This window comes from Protopterus annectens, chromosome 6.part0, assembly GCF_019279795.1.
Source record: "Protopterus annectens isolate FY-2018-M chromosome 6.part0, PAN1.0, whole genome shotgun sequence".
NCBI lineage: Eukaryota > Metazoa > Chordata > Ceratodontiformes > Protopteridae > Protopterus > Protopterus annectens.
In genome coordinates this window covers 257,388,173-257,408,545 of record NC_056737.1, presented here as the reverse complement: position 1 = coordinate 257,408,545, position 20,373 = coordinate 257,388,173, and the positions used below count along the sequence as shown (strand labels likewise).

Here is a 20,373-nt window from a genome sequence, read left to right as displayed (position 1 = left end):
AAAATGCTAAAAGGAATGTGTAATAAGTTGAACATTGAGTGAATAATGACATTATTAAAATTTAATGATGTAAAAACAAAAGAAAATTAACTTTAAACCACTGGCCAAAGTTTTGCAGCCCTTAGTTTCAGTACAGGTGCAATTGAGACCATTTCATTAAGCCCAGGACTTCTCCCAGCATCCAAAACCACTTGCCAGTACAACTCTCTATACTCGATTTGAGTTTCCCACATGCCACCCCTTGGGGTCATAGGTACAACGTCTAAGACAAAGAATTCGAAGTTCTGAGACCCACATTTTACTGAATGTTTATATAGTGCATTCCTGTCATTTTGGACCCTAATGTCATATAAGTGTTCGTAGATTCTTTGTCTAAGTTTCCTCTCACTTTTGCCTATGTAAAAAGACCCACATTTTTTACAGGTCGCAATGTAAATAATACCTTTTGTCTCACAGTTTGCAAAGGTATCCAAAAACAATTTCCTTTTCCTGGCATCCAAAAATATATGATCACTGCGTATTAAATATGTGCAATATCTACACCTGCCACATTTAAACAAACCTTTCTTTGTGGTTCTGTTCAACGTATCCTCACCTTTGGTTACAAACCTGTTTTCTACAATGTTCTTAATTGTTTTTCCTTTTTGGTATGTGTAAGTAAGTTCCTTGTCAAAAATACCCTCCAAATCAGAAATCTTAGAAAAATTCTTCCATTCCCTTAAAAAAATCTTTTTAATTATGTTTGAATTCCCATCAAAGGTAGTTATTAATCCTGAGTCATATTCCCCAGTGGGGGTACTCTCAATGAAGATATATATATATATATATATATATATAAATAGGGTCCATAGCAAATGCTCGAAGAGGCGTTGCAGAGAATGCCTCTTCATCGACACATACACAGTGAATGCACAAAATCGTGAACGCTGACATCAGTGATTTCTTTCCCTGAGAAAGAAATCACTTGGCCATCCCTGTAAGTTTGCCATTTTCCCCACTATAGTACGATCACGGTGTTGGTATATTTAGTTGGGGGGATGTGTGTGTGTTTGTAATGATGTGTTTATGTTTTGAGGCAAGAGATTTCTTTCCCTGGGAAATGCTGATGTCAGCATTCGCAGTTTTGTGCATTCACTGTGTATGTGTCGATGAAGAGGCGTTCTCTGCAGCACCTCTTCGGTTTTATGATATAGACCCATGTATATGTGTGTGTGTGTATGCATGTATATATATATATATATATATATATATATATATATATATATATATGTGTATATATATAGATGGTGATACCTAATATGGTGAAATCGACTTGCATTTGTTATCTTTTTAGTCAAAACAATGTGGTTGACTAAACAAATGGTTGACAGGTGTATGAGATGACACAATTCCCAGGGATGGTAATAGGTCCCTTCCCTGGTACTGTTCAATCTCAGAGTTAGTGCATATAATTAGCATGGGGTGTTGGGGGTTAGGGTGATTTGCCGCCCTGTTTAAAAGTATTTCTGTTTTGTTTTGTTTGTATTTGATTTGTATGCACTGAGAAATTCCCTTGGCTCATGCATATTGGTGTGCTGACATTAACAAAAATGACATTTGGGTATATTGATCTTATTTAGTAGACTCATATATGTTTGTCATCTAACCCTATCAAGTCTTTCTAAATAGATGGGGAAGAAGTGCAGGCAGTGATATATTTTATTTTTCTGGGCTCAAAGATCTCTGCAGATGGTGATTGTAGCAATGAAATAAAAAGACGCTTACCTCTTGGAAGGAAAGCTATGGCAAATCTGGATAAGATATTAAACAGCAAAGACATCTCATTGCAAACAAAGGCCTGTATACTTATAGATGAGGTTTTCACAGTAAAAATATATGCCTGAGTATTAGAAAATTGATACTTTTGAAGTGTGTGAATGGGGAAAACGTTTGAGAATGCTGTGGCCTCTGAGAAGATCAAATCATTCAGGCAAAGCCCAGACTGTTCATTAAAAGATCTGATACTAAATATGAAACTCTGATATTCTGCCCACATAATGCAATGACAGGATTCACCTGTGAATATACTGATGCTTGGAAAGCTCAAACACAAAAGTAGAAGAGGTACAGAAGGCAAAGACGGATAGACAGGATTAGTGGTTTGTATTTGATGTGAATTTGCAAGAACATAAAAAAGCAGTTGTTGGCAGAGAGGCTTTGTGTACTGAAGTCATTGAGGTTACAAAGTGTCAGCCTTAACTAAATAACAAAAACAACAACATACATGTATAAATGTGTGTGCGCGCGCGTGTGTGTGTGTGTGTGTGTGTGTGTGTGTGTGTGTGTGTGTGTCTGACTGTGTGAATGAGTGCATAAAATAATATATATGGTATATAATAAAACATCAATGCTAAGAAAAAACTGAATGTCATTTCACAGAATTCAAGTTGTAATCTTTTTTAAATGCAGTTTTTAGTTGCTGCTCATTATGTGCCTTTCACCCACTTCAAAACCTGTAACACACAAGTAACAACAAACACAAATTACCACTTGTGTATTATTCATCTGATAATATACATGCAATACATATGTATCAGTCTCTGTACTCTTTTGTGCACAATATATTATTTTTAAAAAGGAAACAAAATATACTTATCTAATGAGTCATGAAGTTTTAAAGATAGAATTTTGACATCTTTCATTCTCTGGACACTGTTCTCAACCTCATTCTAACAAAAATAATGTAAATTTCATAAAACAAAATGTTTCCCAAACCAGTCATTATCCTAGAAACTAAACAAGAAGTACAGTGCAATGAGTTTTCTTTCAAGAAATACCATTATTTAAAATTAAGCATCATAATTCAGACCGTTTCATAGTTAGTCTTCGTTGCATATGAAAAACATGGTGACAGTGTAATACTAAAGGAAAAGCTTTATGCATTAATTAGAATTTATTGTTTTAATCATTCAAAAGGAATTGATGTATGTTGTACCTTATAGATGAACATTCCCACCAAGACAAATTTATAGAAGTTTCCAGGTCATTTAACCTCATCCTATGGTATAAATATAGGGCTTCAGAAATGAAAGAACAAAACACTGAAAAAAAATGAAAGGGTAAATTGAATGTGTTTACCCATATAGCTGCCATTGATTATATTGTTTTTGTGCTGTTTGGGAAGTTTCTTTTTTCCCTTAAAACAGTTCATGTGTATTTCTATACAAAAGGCATCAATGGACAGAGGACTTGTTACATTGCTGTATTTCCTGCTAAAAATTTGCAAAATTCTAAGCTTTATCCATGTTGGCATGGAGCTCTGCTTCTAAAGCCATCTTGTCAAAAGTCCGCACATTTGTCTCCACCCTGACCTTTTCACGAACATGAAAGGAAGCTCTAGCTACGGACCTGGCACCCTCCAGCACTGCTTTCTTCTCCCTGAAAATCTGTTCACTTTTCTCCAGCTTCTTTTCTATGGACATCAAGAGCTCCTTACGTCTTACATCCTCTTCCTGCTGAACCTTCTGTCTGTTGAGTTTCTGGACCTTTTCCTTTTCCATGCGGCTCTGTACTGCCTTGCGAGCTTTCTGTTGGAGCATTTCCTCCGCAACAAGTTGGGCATGCTGAAGTTTTCTTTCTGCAGCTTTAGCCAGTGCTTCCAGATGCTCTCTGTGTTCCTTTTCCCTCTTTTCAGCCTCCATCCTTGCTTTCTGGAGCTGCAGCTCTTCCTTCTTAGCCCTCTCCCTCAGTTCACGATTCCTCTTTTCAAGTAGCTGATTGTAATTTTCCTGAGCCTTCTGAAGGTTTTCTTCAAGTGTTTTACGAAGCATCTGTTTCTCGACAGTTGCCTCTTTGGTGATCTCCTTCAGCAGCATTTCATGCTTCAGCTTCTCAGCTCTGTTCACTGCTTTCTTGGCTTCATGCAGTTGCAGCTCTCTGTCCAGTCGCTTCTGCTCTGCTACAGACAACTTTTCCTGTACAGTTTGTATGCTTTGATCTAAAAGTTTTTTACTTTCTTCTTTGGCCTTCAGGCTATGCTCTTGCTGTAGCTTTTTCAGTTGCTCTTCCTCTTTTGTCTGTTTAATTTTTTCTTTCTTCATCTTTTCTTGTCTATCAGCCTGTTTATGCCATTTATCTTCATGTTCAACAAACTGTTTCTGCTTCTTAGAAACTGATTCAGTTTCCTCCTTGTATTGTTTCTGGTGTCTTCTCCCAACCTTTGACTCCCACATCTTCTGACATTGCTGTAGTGCCTTCTGTTTCTCTTTTTCTTCTCTTTCTCTTCTCGTTTCTTCCAGTTTTTTCTCAATGTCCCACTGCATGTGTGCCACATACCTCTGCTCACTTAAGATATTCTCTTCTTGATGTTTTGCCAACATGAGAGCAGCTATCTTCTTGTCTCTTTCAGGCACTTCCTTCATGCATTTCTTCTTGACTTCCTTAACTATCTTTTCCACTTTCTGTGTGGTCTGTGGAGAGTGACTCAAGTCACTAAGACTGAGGCTTCTCCCAGCAAAGGAGTTCACAGTGAACAATGCTTTTGTCTTGGCACCTGCTTTTACCCATTTCTCCCTATCTTTATCTCTAAGGCTGTCAGAGCTAAAGGAGGAAGTGCCTGATTCAGAAGATGACCTAGTGCCACTGGCATCCTTTTTTCTCTGGAGAGAGTCCCATGAATGGCTCTTGGGTCGTACTGCTGGCGGTGCTGTTACTTTCCCATTTGTTTTGGTTTCTACCTTTGCTGCAGGGGATGAAGGTACGCTGCTCATAAAGTGTGTGAATATCCTCCTTTTCTCTTCTTTAATGATCTTTCCCCGTTCATCCCTGCATTCCTGCAGCTTCCTCTGCCTCTCTGCTTCATACACCTCAAACAGACCAGTGGCCACTCTCATGGACTTGCCTGGGGCTTGCTTAACAAAATCATTAATACTTCTGGGAAGAAGCTCAACAGGACGCACCCCACACCTGACACATGCCTCTAGAGACCTTGGGCTGGTAAGGACATAACGACTGCCTTCTGCCTCTGGGGAGTCAAAGTTAGACAAGTCAAGGTGTAAAAGGGGAGACTGCTCACTCTGCCTGTCCTCCATAGTCTCTACATTTGCATCCATGCCGTTTTGGGATGAGGTAGAGGTCCCTGCAGTAGCACCCTCACACATAAGGGCCTGTTTCTTCTTCTTCTTATCATCATCGTCTTCTGGATCAGCTGGATCTACCATTCCTGTTCAACAGCAAACAGAAACAGAAAAAAGGCATATTAAACAGTGGTTTGTATTGCAACAAAATGCTTCACCCATAACCTTACATTACACTTAACACAATGGGTATATTCATTGAGACTAAGCATATTATAATACAATTATGTTTCAGGTGTAGAAATGGATTCAAACATTCAGCACCTTTACAGAGGGAACAGTGAGGCACTGCCATTCAGCAGTCCTTTCATGCAGGAAGGCAAAGGCTCAATCATTTGCAAACAAGCTATCCCTATATTAAAATGTGGGCTTGGTTCTTCACACTGGCATACCAAATGGATTAGGTGCATACTTGGTTACACCTGACATCAAAGCAGACTAAAAACAGGGAATGCAAACAAACAAGGAAAATATAGTGACATGCCAGTCAGTGCTGGTGAAAGTAACAGGACTGGTACAACCTGCCACACATAAAGACATGAAGGTGTGTGCTTGAAACATATTGTGCCTGACTGACAAACAGGAAAAGTGAAGTTGTGGTATTTATTGAAACAAGCCAGTCCTGGTTGTGACCAATGGCCAAGCGACTGAAATTACCAAGAAATTCACTTTCATTTTAAACAAGGCACAAAAGGGAATGTTCTTCTTAATACCACAACCACAACAAGAGACAGCTGCAGCACAGGTTAAAAATTTTTTTTGACCATCTAAGAGAGGTATTGAGAAGCAAACAGATGGGTTTGAATCCCAAAATTGCTAACTGATGTAAAGAGAGAAGGATGGGCGGCAGAAAGATGGGGGGTTGAATCCCACCACTGCAAGGATTATGGTGCTGTAATCTGCTCTGCCTACCATTAAATGTAAAAATTTTAAATCTAAAAAACTCATGGACACTAGCAATATGGCCTCTCAAGTCATATCACTGGTGCCAAACATGTTTATGTGTACAAAACATCACAGAAATAATGTGAATCACTAAGCAATTCACTAGCATCAGCTTAGTGACAACAGCATACAGGATATATGCACTGCTGCACCAGGGAATGGGCCTACACTGTCTATACCATTTATTCATACTGAATAATCCCTCTAAGCATAGCATCTAGACCCCTTTTTCTCCACTAATTCTGAGTTTCAATGCCTTACAATGCTCGTTTGTCCACTGTAGATGTACTTAAAACTTTTACATTCCTTTGGGAACAGAAAAGCTAACATATTGTGGATTAAATCACATATATTAATTTACCAATTAAAGGTAAACTAAAGTGCAGTTCATATTTCTGTTATATCCAGATTCAAAAAGCAGTTATATATATATACATATATATATATATATATATATATATATATATATATATATATATATATACATATATATATTGTGTATGTGTATATGTATATATATATATATATATATAGAGAGAGAGAGAGAGAAAGAGTAGTAACACAATGTAGAGTTGCCATTATACAATGCCTTATTTATAACAACAGCAGAAACTTTTTCTTTCCTGGGAATAATCCTAACAGTGTGATGTTACCAACATCAGAACATCAGAGTATCCAATGTTCGGCAACATGTAATCTCTTGAATTTACTAAGCCATTACACAATTAAAGGCTAAATATAGCACAAATGTGCAGGGAGAAAATTGCTAGAGCCTCCACATTTAAATATATCCATACCTGCGTATACTCTGGAGTATATTACTTGAAATGTAATGACAGTGCTATTCAAAAAACAGAAATTAAAAATATATCACTTCACTGTAAGTATAGGTCTGGTAAATATATATATTGCTCACAATGACTTTTAGCTTCTAACTAGTTAAGTACCTTTTGTCCTTTCTAAATTTTATCCAAATATTTATGAACTTAGAAGTGGTCCTTAAAGCATGTTTTCCCTTGATTTATCTAGTATTTGTTATATTTTTAGCTGTAATTTAAAATAAGCAAAAGTCCTTTTCTTCCTTCAAATAGTAATGTTCCTTCTGCTAAAATGTCCTCTTACCTTTACATTCCTAATCTTAACACTATAATAATGTTATTTCAGCTTACCCAGTCAAAATTCTACCATCAAAAATCAACAAGTGAATGGAAAATTGTATTCAGTGGTGTTTGTCATACTGACACATACAAGTAATAAGCAGCTGTGATAAAAATAATACAGCAGTGTATAATAGATTATGCCAAGTAAACCCAGCTCATATGAACAATTGATAGCCATATTTTTCAATAATTTTCATTAAAACAAATGTGTTACTTGCAGTGATATGGACAATACATGACAGTAAAATATTATCTTCCAACCCATGTTCAAGCATCCACACATCTGGAAAACTTCATCTGCAACCAGCAACATCCCTAAACAAAAATATAGGACAATGACATGGATATAAAACAAACTATGGTCGTACTGCCAGATCACTAATGGAAAATAAAGGATTTTTGACTGGAAACAGACTGCATACCCTGCTTGGATTACTTTCGAATGCATAGTAATTCTGTATAATATTTCAAATTATATTTTTTTTATTATTTTTTTTACTTAGAATAAGTTTATGTTCGCTACCTCTACCACTATTATCTGATCTGATTAATATACTGCAATTAACTAGATATATATGGATTGAAAATCTTCCACACAGAGAAGTTTCTCACTCTATTTTATCTAATTCAAATCCTGACTCCTTGTAGCTTATAGCTCTCATGTGAACCCCTCCCTCACCCAAATTCTGTAAAAGGTTGCATCCTCCCAAGTGTAGAAGACTGAAGCCTACAGATTTCTCACAAACCACCAGCATGGGTTTAGAAAAGGGTATGATACTAAGATGGCTGTTCCCACATTGACTGAGTCAATCTACTGTTCAGTAACTCCAGGGAACCTCAATGCCATTATCTTCATCACTTTGTTAAAGGCATGTGACCATCTGGATCATTCACTTCTCATCAAAGAGCTCTCACTCGCTGGGCTCAATAAACGAATTATCTGATTATCTACAGGTAGTGGTCTTTGGCACTCCCAATACTCCATTTAACAATGTAATATTCCCCAGAGCTACATCTTTGGGCTGCTGTGGTTTGTTATTTACATCAATGCCCTCATTGTTTACCAGAATACATACAGTGTATAACTTTATAATTTTATAAAAACAATAATTACAATCTGTTCCTGATTATGTGATATCCCCCATTATTTTATCAGTTGCCCAGATTTCTGGCACTAAGCGGTTGAGAGGTGTAATTTCCTATTTGCACCACTTAAAAAGCTGCATTTAGAGAACCTGAAAAAATAAAATGAAACAAAACTAATGCAGATAGCTACATTAGAAGACTGTGTGTGTGTGTGTGTGTGTGTGTGTGTGTGTGTGTGTGTGTGTGTGTGTGTGTGTGTGTGTGTGTGTGTGTGTGTGTGTGTGCACCTCTACTTCTTAACTTCTTTGCTAAAGAATTCTGGACAAAACCAACAATAATGGGATGACATAGACTCAAAATCAGGGACATGTTAAGTATTACCCAAATTCACTTAAAATTAATAGAGTAACAGGTTTTGCAGTAACATACTTTTCTGAACAATAAGACTTTCTTCCTGTAACAGAGCAAAAATATGATAAGGCATCAGCAACATTCTACAAAATCAGGGAAAATTGAGAGGTATGTGGGGTGGAGGGAAGAGAGGAGAGGAAATGCATTGCTTTGCACTGTATGTATTTTTTTCATTAATTTAAACATTATGACAGATTGTAACTGATGAATACATGTGTGCGTGTGTTTCTGTATGTGAATCTCTGTGCCTCTGCATATGTATGTGTGGGTGTGTATGAGTGTCTGCACTATGTCGGGGTGCATTTTGAGGGTTAAGTGCATTTTTACATTCATAGGTGGGTAATGGAGCAACATTAGGGGTGAGTAGAAAATCTAAATTTCTGGCTACACAACTGTTGTATATATGTATATTTGGATGTAAAATACTTCCTCCAAAAGCAATTGCATATCCTACAGCAAATATGAAATATTAGGTGGATGAACTATTTTAAATCAAAAATATAAAAACAAACATGCATATACTAACAGTAAAACAAATACAAACCAAGTTAACAGACAGCCTGTTTTCTAAACACAATGATGTCCACCTGAGTGGGTGTTATAGCCCATTTTCTAAGCACAATAATGCCCTCCAGGGTGAATTTATAGACGAACAAACCCACCCTGTCAGGCATTAGTGTTGCAAATTCACTTGCTATGTCTACATCTATAGTTCCTTGTAACCCTAATGAATCTGGTTCTTCCACTACTTTACCAGATATATTTTCCATAGTGCTCTAGGGAGGCTGTGGTGGTACTGTGGTTAGTGCTGTTGCCTCAGAGCAAGAGGTTTTCTGGTTTGATTCTGAGCTGGGGCCTTGAGTGTGGAGTCTGCATGTCCTCCCTGCAGTCATGTGGGTTTTCTCTAAGTGCTCCAGTTTCCTCCCCCATCCCAAAGACATGCTGTAGGTAGATTGGACATAGATGTGAGTGTGTGCCTTCTGTGGAATTTTAGGCGCCAGGCTGGCAACCCAACACCATAAAACTCTACTGCCAATTGTTCTGCTGTGGTGATCCCTAACCAGGAAATATAGGAATATTTTCCATAGTATTCTGAGAAATTCTAGCATCCATCCTTTCTTCATTAAAGACTTGTATTTCTGTTCTACCTTTATTTAAAATCAAAACTCTGAATTTACTTTACTAATTGCACCTGTTTTTCTGTCCCAATAAACATTATTCTTTATTACACATCTGCATTTTGAGAAATCTTTTTTCTACTGTTATACAAGAAACAAACAAAAATCATCCTTCTATATTTTATACAAATACCATCTTTCCCCATAAGGAATATTATTTTATTTTCACATATTCTCATTTTTACACATGAAACAGTCTAAAATGGCCAGTGTAAAATGTCAGGCAACAGTTTTTGTCAGAGGAATTTGGCAAATGCTGCAGAACAGTTTCAATATTAGCAGCAATGCCTTAACTTTTCAGATGCTTCCACTATACACATACAAAAGCAAATGTACCAAGGATCAGAATCCCTGAACTACATTCGTTGAAATCTTTTCACCAAAAAACACTTTTTAAAGTGTTTTTGTGGGGGGAAAGCTTCCCTACAACCCAATGTGGGGGGCAAATCCCCATACCTCCAAACTTATATACACCAATTCTGAGTTCGCACATACTCAAAAAAAGGGGGATATTCTTTCAAAAAGGGAAGCACGTCTTGCAAAACTTGCCGACAATGATTTCCTATGCTGGAACTTCGACCATCATGAATTGAAGCCCTGGCAGTCTAACCTCAAGAAGTCAAGCTTTGTTCACCAGTAGGTTAACCCTTTTTGGACCTTACCACCAAAACTATCCCGAATGCTAGGATTCGTATCATCCAGGAAAGTATAATCTTTATCACAACTAGTATCAATATTGTCCTAGCGTACTAGATCATTTATTAAATACTTTAATAAGGCAAAATGCTTCATCAATTTAAATTAGCACCTCAAAATTCGCAAACTTGTTTTATTGTTTTTCTGATATAAATTATTTAATATCTTTCAAATCTTTCTTAAATGAAAAATTCTGATTTCATCCACATACAAAATCATGGTATTCCATGAAAATACTCCTAATCCAAAATTCAGAATTTGTTTTAATTTACAGAATGACATTGTAAATGATCTGTTGTTTCACCTACAGAAAAAAAAATCCTAGTTTTTGACTAGGCAGCATTAATAACACTAGAATATTTTATACATTCTGCAAAAGTTACATTACCAGATTATATAATGGGCTTAGTCTGTTTCTTAGCTAAGGTCAGCACAGAATCCGGTACAGAATAAGGTACAGACTTTTATAATTTTCCTTGTCCACCTATTAAAATCTGCAGAGATTAGTCAGTTGCTGTTTCATCTGCAGCTCTTTGTTGACTAACTTGTAAAACTACATCCATCACTTTCCAAGATCTTCTTAAGGATGTTTTCCACCTCCACAATGCTCTTATTCGTTCCTGACTTGTGTACTTCATTTGTCCAACATACAGCACTCAACAAATTCTCCATACTCCTGATGTGGAGACTATACTCTCTTTCCCCGCTTCCTGCAACACTCTTCATTATTACAGCATATGCTCTCATTTCCATATCGTCACAAAAGCTTGTAGAAACATTTCGCTAAGTGAAATTTCCCCAGTGTCCTAGCCAAATCACCCCTACTCAGTTTAAAAAGCCACTTGGATCCTCCTGAAAACAGACACATACATGTTGATAGATTGACAGATGAATGCATATTCCACCAAAACCATTTATCCGGAAGCACTCCCCTAGGCATCAGTCCCACCCCATCCAATCAGCAGTCAGCCTTCCCTTTTCTATCAATGCCAGGCAGACAAACAACAGACACAGTAGCAGCACACGAGTAGCTGTTACTAAAATATACATTTCATTACTGAAGCATGGGAACTGAAATACGGAATTCCATCAGTCTTACACTGTTGGTGTTTGCCTTTTGCTTGTATAGAAATATAGTTACTGAAGCACAAATTTTCTGCTACAAAAATGGGTAAGACACTTAAACACTTCTTAACTATATGCCATGAAATCTTTTTATAGCTCACTGAAGCCAGATGGTTTTCATTGCACCCTTGGTACTGTCCTTCTGTCCAGCTTTCTGTTGACAGCTGCTGTTGGTGTCTTGCTGCAAGGTTTGGAAATAACATCTTAATCTGCACAAGAACCATTGACACAACACTAGGACAGAGGGGTGTTTACTTACAAATACCTCCTACTGGTACACAAAATACTCCTATCCTGACATTTCTCCTTCTTTTACTCAGTCACAATTCTCTCTCTCTCTCTATGCTGTTGATCTTTTTCCATCCTGTTTGCGTCCAGTGTGGATAATGAAAAGTGTAACTGAATTTACCAGACATTCTTATTTTGTCAATTAAATAATCTAGTCTGCCTCAAAATTCTTCAGTATGCAGATGCTCATATCTCCAAGATGTAGGTCATTTGCAGTTTGCTACTTTAAACTCCTTGACTATGCTCCTAAACAGGGAATCAGAGAAACACTGTCAGAGAAAACTGAAACAGGAAGCAAATTGAAATACGAGACATAAGACAGCCAGGCAGGTAAAAGGACCAGTGTTCTTTGGGAAACTTTAGATGTAATGGCAACAGAACGGGTCTATATCACCACATCGAATGGTGATAAGTTTGAACGCCCATTGTTCAAACCTAAAAGTCTGAAAACCCTAAACAGCGAACTCACGAAACAGTGATTATTTTCTCAGGGAAAATAATCGCCGCTCCGTGAAAAAAAAATCACAACTTTAAAACAAACTGAAGTGGGGGTGAGCCCCTTACACCCCCCTACTTAAATATACCAACTCCAAGATCGCACTACAGTGGAGGAAATAGCAAAGCCCCGAAGACACCCCACAATTTTTCTCCCTAGCAAAAAAATTGATGTTCCTTAACTTCGCGGTTTAGGGCTTTCAGACTTTTCGGTTCGAAAAAAGGGCATTTGAACTTATCACCATTTGATGTGGTGATATAGACCCTAACAGAACTGACAGCCAAAGGCATTGCATTACTTTGCAAGGAAGAAGGTTTTCAACCTTTTCAGAAACAAGACTAGCCTACAGTATGGGTTTGTTACATGGAAAAGCATGTGCAATTGCTAATGGAAAAGGACAGAAAAACCAAGAAAGACACATTGTTGCCCTGTTCCTCCTAAATGATGTAATATTATAAAGGAAATGCATAAAGAGGAAGATCACTTGATAAAACAACATTAAAGGAACAGAAAACAAGTAAACAAGAACTAATTTTAATAAGAGAGACATGCTAGGCAAGGAACGTTAAGAGTCAGGCCCAATTTTTTTTAGACAGGAATATAAGGGCAATTAGATCATTAAAGCAGTACACGATGGGAAGGAAGACACGGATGCATAGAACCTGAAGGCCAAAACAACAAAAATTCTGGAAAATGAAATTCTAAACCTGAAACTTTCACACCTGAAGAAGTCTACAATGAAAGGGTGAAGTGATTTACTTTTATTTGTTGTCTGGGAGGTCTAACTGAGCAGGAAAGTTGAGGCATAGAAAGAAACCTCCAGACTTTTATGATTAATAACAAAAAGAACAGAATATCAATATAATTCCTATACAGAGAAATGAGTACACAGACAAGAATATATAGTATAAATGAATACATAGAAAAAATATATGGAGAATACTACAACTAAGAAAACAGGTAGACATGTAATCAGGAATTATGCAGTTGTACCCTCTCTCTCTCATAGAGCTACCTAAAATGATCTAAACACAAAAAAGTCAACAAGAAAAATAACCTAAACTAATCAGCAAAAAGAAAAAAAAAGTGACTGCTTTATTGAGAATACAAACAGTGATTTTTACACATGAACTGTTTGGGGTTCAGATCTTTGATTTACACAAGATCACTATTAAACCGGGTCAATATCATGAAATCGAACTTCCAAAATGTCGAACACCATAAGTTCGAACTTGGAAAATCGAATTTGGATAACATTGAAACTTCAAAACAGCAAATTTTTTCCCTTGGAAAAAAATTTGCTGTTCCAAAAAACACACACATAACACAATCACACCAAACACCTTCAAAACCTACCTAACATACACCACTATCTATGCACTATCCTTAAACCAGCCCTAACCCTAAAGTTCGTCACTACTGCACACTTAGCTGACCCGCACCCTAACCCTAAAGTCCATCACTACCACACACTTACCTGACCAGCGCCCTAACCCTAAAGTCTGTCGCTATCACACACTTACCTGACCCACGCCCTAACCCTAAAGTCTGTCACTATCGCACACTTACCTGACCTGCATCCTAACCCTAAAGTCCATCACTATCGCACACTTACCTGACCCGCGTCCTAACCCTAAAGTCCGTCACTATCGCACACTTACCTGACCCGCATCGTAACCCTAAAGTCCGTCACTACCCGTTCGTACACTTACCTTGACCCGGTCTGAAAATGTCGAAGCCGCAAAAACGGCCAACTAAATTCTTTCCCTGGGAAAGAATTCGGGTTTCCGCTGCTTCGACATTCTCAACTTTCAAACTACCAAGTTCGGCCTTCCGATATTCAGCATTCTTCATATTTGATTTCGCGATAGGAACACATTAAACCGTGGCTGAAAAGTATGCCCTTACCCTGGTATTGTGCAGTCTTGGAATTAGTATATTTAATTAGCAGGGGTGTGGGGGCTGAAAAAATGTTTTTTATTATCTGGTGGAATGCCAGTGAATTATGAAATTCTAGCTGTATAGGCTTACTGAAGGCTTTATAATGGCAAAGCAGGTTCTGGAAACATTATGGGCAGAAGACTGGACTGCAAGAAAGCATGTGCTGTAACTATTCTGATATATTTACTCCTACAATGATTGACAGAGTAGAGCTTGCCAAGCCTTTGATTAGCTTACTGTAGTCTGTATTTTTTTTTTTTTTTTTGCAATGACAGCACTTGCAGGCATCAAATCTGAGCTCACTCAGAGTAGTAAAAAAATAGTAGGGCTGGAGAGGAAGAGGGTACCATTTAGGTAGTGCATACAGAAAATTGCATGTGGGAGAGTGTATCTAATATGACCCACTTGCCAGCCTCTTTAACCATAATGTTCCCTGGAAAGAGATGTAATCTGGAAATGAACTACACCTGTCAGGTTTTGCCCTTAGATGGCAATGCACACATCCTCCAATAAAGCTTATGTGGCTTGCTACCTCCTGCTCTCTACTTAATACTGATCTCCTAAAAGTGACAGATCAGTGATATTATTCTATCTCTGTACATGCCTCCACTGGAGAACTCATTAAGGGAAGATACCTTCCTTATCATTCTTATGCAGATGGCAGACAGCTATAACTCCTTTCCTCTGGACAAAATGTCTGTGGTAGATTCTCTTAGTAAGGATCTGGCATATAACTAACTAAAGTTTAACCTTTCCAAGACCAAGGCCATGGCTATTCACGTCACTAAGTGACTCAGATTCTTCAGTTTTAACTCCTGCCATCACTTATGGTGGTGAAAAGCTAAAACATATGGACACGGTTATAATTGTTAGTATGCTTTTAGATGACAGACTAACATTTATGGACCAGGTCCTATCTGTTGTTGTCATTTTTTTCCATTTCTATTAAAGGAACATTGCCAGCATCACATACCTTGTCCTACCTAAGAATGCTCCTGTGGTTGAGTGTGCCCTGATTTTATTATATCTTTGCTACTCTAACCCTCTTTATCTGTGGCTTCCTAACACAAACCCTGGGTTATAACAGCTTGTACATAACTACATGGCCAGTTTCTTCCAAATACTACTAGTCACCTTCTCAATACTCCAGTCCTGCAGAGTCTGCACTTGTCACCTATTCAAGTTCAAATCACTTTTAAAATTATAGTGCTGCTATATTTACCCCTGTATGATTTTCCCCCTCCACCTTACAGATCCACGAGTCCATATATCCCTGCTAAGTCTTTGTATCCATCACCCTTGGATTTGTTAGGGGTTCCAAGTTTGGGCTTAGATATATCAAGTGGTCACTTCTTCTTCCTCCCAAGCATATTTCTTCTGGAACCTCCTTTCCTAATAGTAAAGGCAGCCCTCTATGCTGGCTGGCTTTAAAAAGTTCAAGAAGGCCGACTGGTACACACTTTCTTATGCATTTTTATCTTTTATTTATTAGTACACTGCACTGAGAAATGTTTTAGCATTTGTTTACCGCATGTGTGTGTGTGTGTGTGTGTGTGTGTGTGTGTGTGTGTGTGTGTGTACACACAAACACACACACACACACACACACACATAAATAAATTTTGACGGTGCTTGTTTCCAAACGTCTTAATAAACCTGAATTCAGAAGTCACTCTTCACAACTTCCAAGGTACACAAAGTGTAACTAAAGATGAGTTACTATAGAACCATGTGTCATTTTCATATACAGGCAAAAAATGTTTTGTGGCATGCTCTGTCTTGCTTCTTAGAGACAATAGATACCACCGTTCCTGCAGCTAACAATTCTTTCCTCTGACACATTCCACTTCTTCTTCAGTATTCACCATAAGCAACCTCCCTTGGGGTTCATTCTCCCTTCTCTATCTAGCACAGGGTAGTCTACTTACACTTAAATACTCTACCCTTCTTGAGGAAGCCATCCACCCTCCTTTTTGTTGCACTGCCAAGCCACTCCTTTTGAGCTCTACTCTTCTTCCTTTGGCACATTTTACACCACTTCCTTTGACGTGTCCCATTCTCCTCCTCTTGTGAGATTCCCTCTACCATTTTCCTCTTGAATATTTCATTATACACCCTCTTGAATATTTCATTATACACCCTCTTGAATATTTCATTAAACACCCTCTTGAATATTTCATTATACACCCTAGAACAATCCACTCTTCAGCTTATCACACATTATATCCTACATATAAGTTCATAGGTTTATACTAGGCTAATGTCCACCAGGGTCTTTAGAAGCCTAGTCCCTCAGTTCCTTGGATGCCTATATGGTGGGGTATGTCAGTAAAGAGATAGCTAAGGGTTATGCAGGGAGGGAGAGTATGTTAGTTGGTGATTAATTTACTTACTGTCAACCACTGTCCATCAGAGGCATGGAGACCAGACCAGGATGAATTTGCAATTTCCCATCTGATTATCAAGATTTCTTTTGAATAGGGGGAATTGTGGAACAATACATACAAAGGAGGAATGAGGTTTAAAAGGCAGCATGACTTAAATGAGCTATGTAATGTTTGTGTGAGAAAGATTGGGTAGATTATAAGTGATGTATAATGTTTGCAACTGGGAGTATGTCAGTAACGTTTGTGATGTAAAATGCTTGCAACTGGGATTGTGTCGGTGTGGTTTGTTTTCATTTATATACATGTATGAATGCCTATGCAGTAAGTGATGGTTTAATCAAAATGTTTCTTATTTTAAGAAAAAGGCAGGATGTTAATAATTTATGTAATACTGTTTAGGTTATATGATGTATCGTGATATATGTAAAGCATAATGTTTGTTATATTACTATAGTTTGATTATTTTTATATGAATGTAAAGTTGCCTGTGTCACAAGTGATAATTCAATAAAGGTGTTTGGAAAAAAAAATATTTATTCTGAAAAGGGTCAGGGACGAACTCTGCTTCACGTAGAAGGAGAGTTTATTCCACAGACATATTGGTCTTTCTAGCATGTTCTATTTATGCCAAAGGTCCTTCAGTCTAGTGTTTCTCATGCTCTTTGTTTTGCAGATGTGCAAGATATAAATCAGAGGTGGATCTGAGGATGCCTTATATGTTAGGCATAGATTGCCTCTCAGTAACGTGTAAGAGACCAAGTAAAGAGACATGGTATTCATACTCTGGATTCTCTTGGTGAGGAACCTTTGAGGGCATTCTAACTGCTGCAAGTACCTGGTATTGTACATGTCAAAGGGGCCATTATACTCAATGATGAGTCTGATAAGGGCTAAGTAGAGTGGTGCTATACTTTTCTTGGCCCTGGATGCCATATCCTTGCTTAGGAGTTGGAGAATATAGAATGGTTTTCTTATTATCTTGGTTATATATTGGTTGAAGGACAGATTACTGTCTGCATAGATTCTCAGATTCCTAACTTGAGTCAACTCTTAAGGGTGTTTTTATCAATGAAGTAATTAACTTGGGTCGATGATTTTCCCAAACAGCACTATAATGCATTTCTTCACATCGAATTTTAATGTATGGCTTCACACCAGCCTTTTTTTGCATTAGACTCTCTTATAAGATGTTGCTGTCATTGGGGAAATTTATGATAGCTCCCAGTTTACAGTCATCTGCAAAGCTGGTGAGCCACAGGCCTTTGACATTAGCCTTTACTTCTGAGAAATAGATGCCAGACAGGAGCGGGTCCAACATGGAGCCCTAGGATACTCCTCTTGTACCGGTATCCTTTTGGAAGTGGCCTCACTGATCCTGACTTCTTGGGTCTTATCTATGAGCAAGTCAGAAATCCAACAAGTTATGTAGGGATTTGCGCCTAGTTCTGAGAGTTTGCCAACAATACCCGAGTGGGGTTAGGTCAAGGTAAGTAGTATGAACCATTTTCCCCTCATCCATAACCTTGGTGACCCTCTTGAAGAAGTCTACCAGGTTGCCTAGGCAAGACTTTCCCTTAAAAAAGCCAAACTGGGATGGGTACAGTGTCTGTAGGTTGTCAATGTCCTTGTTGATCATTCCCATGATAATTCATTCTATGATTTGCATATCAGAATTGTCTGACTGATGGATCTGTAGTTCCTGGAGTCAGCTGATGGCCTGCCTTATGAAGGGGAATGGCCACTGTGGTCCTCCATTCACCTGGCATGTAACCTGTTTTGAGGCTGAAGTTGAAGAGTGCCTCAAGTGGTCCTGCTAACTCTTGTTTTAGGCTATTTAACAGGCAACCAGGGATACTGTCTGGACCCACTGAAGCAGTGTTTTTGACCTTAGCAAGTTCAGCCAGGACCTGCTCACTGTAGATAGTTTGGAGGGATATGCTAGAAGGAATTTCACAGGAGGTAGTGGGGGGAGTGGGGTGTGAATTTAGAGCTAAATTTATCAGCGAGTAAACTTGCTATGTCGCTCTGGTCAGTAAATGCTGTGCCATTTACCACCAGTTCTGCACACTGCTGAGTGTTACCTTTACGGTTCCTGACATAGCTGCAGAAGGCATTTGTGATTGTCCTTAGCCTGGAAGGCTATCCTGATCTCATAAGTGTATTAACAAGAGCTTTTCTTCCTTATTATTACTGTAACATATTCTTCTATTGCATTAAGAAGTGCTTTTGTTCCTCATTCATATTGTAATGTGTTATTGTTTTAATTGTACTATTACAACTTTGGTTTATGTTTATCCTAGTTGGAGCTTTCCTCTCTGGGCCTCTGCTAAAAATGAGCTACCTGTCCACTCGGACCTTCCTGGTAAACAAATGTAAAATAAAATAATTGTCCTTGTTAGACTTTATTAGATAACTTCTTTTCTTGTTAATAGTGGTACTAAACTAACTGCCTAAACTAACCATTATTTCGAGCCTAGCCAATTATCCCTTTTTAATGACTCAAACCCTGCACCTTGTGTTTGTAAGGCAAACACCTTGAAACCCATCCCCCAACCCCCCCCCTTTTAAAGACTGCATAAATATTGAGAAACTCTAAGTCAGAGTCATATCATAGAGGTTCATTCATCAGTCAGTACTCTAACTGCCTTGCCTTACAGCCATTTTTAAGCCTAATATTATCCCTTTGTGAGACTCAAACTCTGTACCTTGTGTTTGTAAGGCAAACACCTTAACCATTAGGCCACCCTCCCAACCAGAAATCAGAGAGCTCTTGTCTCTGTGAGAGTTGCTCTTTCTGATTCTGGCCATGATTTCTTATATTTGGTTATATGCCCTGTTAAGGTAGGGGTTTCACCAACAGAGTTTATTTTTGGTGTTAGAGCTGAACTTACTTCTGGTAGGTGTGGCAGCCTCAATATTGCCATTTCCATGTTTGTACAGGGTTTCTGTAGCTGTGTTCTTGAATTTTGGGGAGCCTTGAATTTTGCAAACTGTTGCTTAACAGGCTACAGTTAGCTTTAGAATAGTTCCTAACTGGTACAGGTTTAGTTGGATTTTCCAGGCTGATTTTTATATTGAGGGAGACAGCTTTGTGGTCCATCCTCACCGATGAGAATGTGACATGGGGGGTTTAATGCTCTCCACCAGGTCCAATATGCTTGATCCTCTAGTTGAAGTGTACACTATCTGCTCCAGGGAGTTTTTTTTTATAAAGCCTAGGAAACAGTGCACCTCCAAGTTACAGGTAGTGTACATTTCCTAGTCTATAGAAGGATAATGAAAGTCTCCAATGAATATGGTATTTGCTTGGATGGTGAGCACTTCTAATTTGTCTAAGTAAGAGTTGTGAGCTTCATGAGTCATAGATGGTGACCTGTAGCTGGCCAGGAAATGGTAAGAAACCTTGTCTATAGAGACTTGGACTTGGATGAACTACAGGAAATCACCCTGTTTAACCTACATGGAGTTGTATTTGTTGCTAATATGGAGTGAGACACCTCTACTTTTAGCCCTAGTCTGTGCTGCTATTGGTCTAAATGTGTGGAA

At 38.2% G+C, this 20,373-nt stretch overlaps 1 protein-coding gene across 1 annotated transcript in view; it reads right to left on the bottom strand.

The window, feature by feature from the left end:
* Window positions 1–2,518: 2,518 nt before the first annotated feature.
* Window positions 2,519–20,373, bottom strand: part of CCDC177 (coiled-coil domain containing 177) — a 60,205-nt gene continuing 42,350 nt past the window's right edge. The window contains exon 2 of the mRNA XM_044073998.1: window positions 2,519–5,200. Coding sequence (XP_043929933.1) covers window positions 3,270–5,198 — 1,929 coding nt within the window. The 5' untranslated portion in view covers window positions 5,199–5,200 and the 3' untranslated portion in view covers window positions 2,519–3,269. The remainder of the gene's footprint in view (window positions 5,201–20,373) is intronic.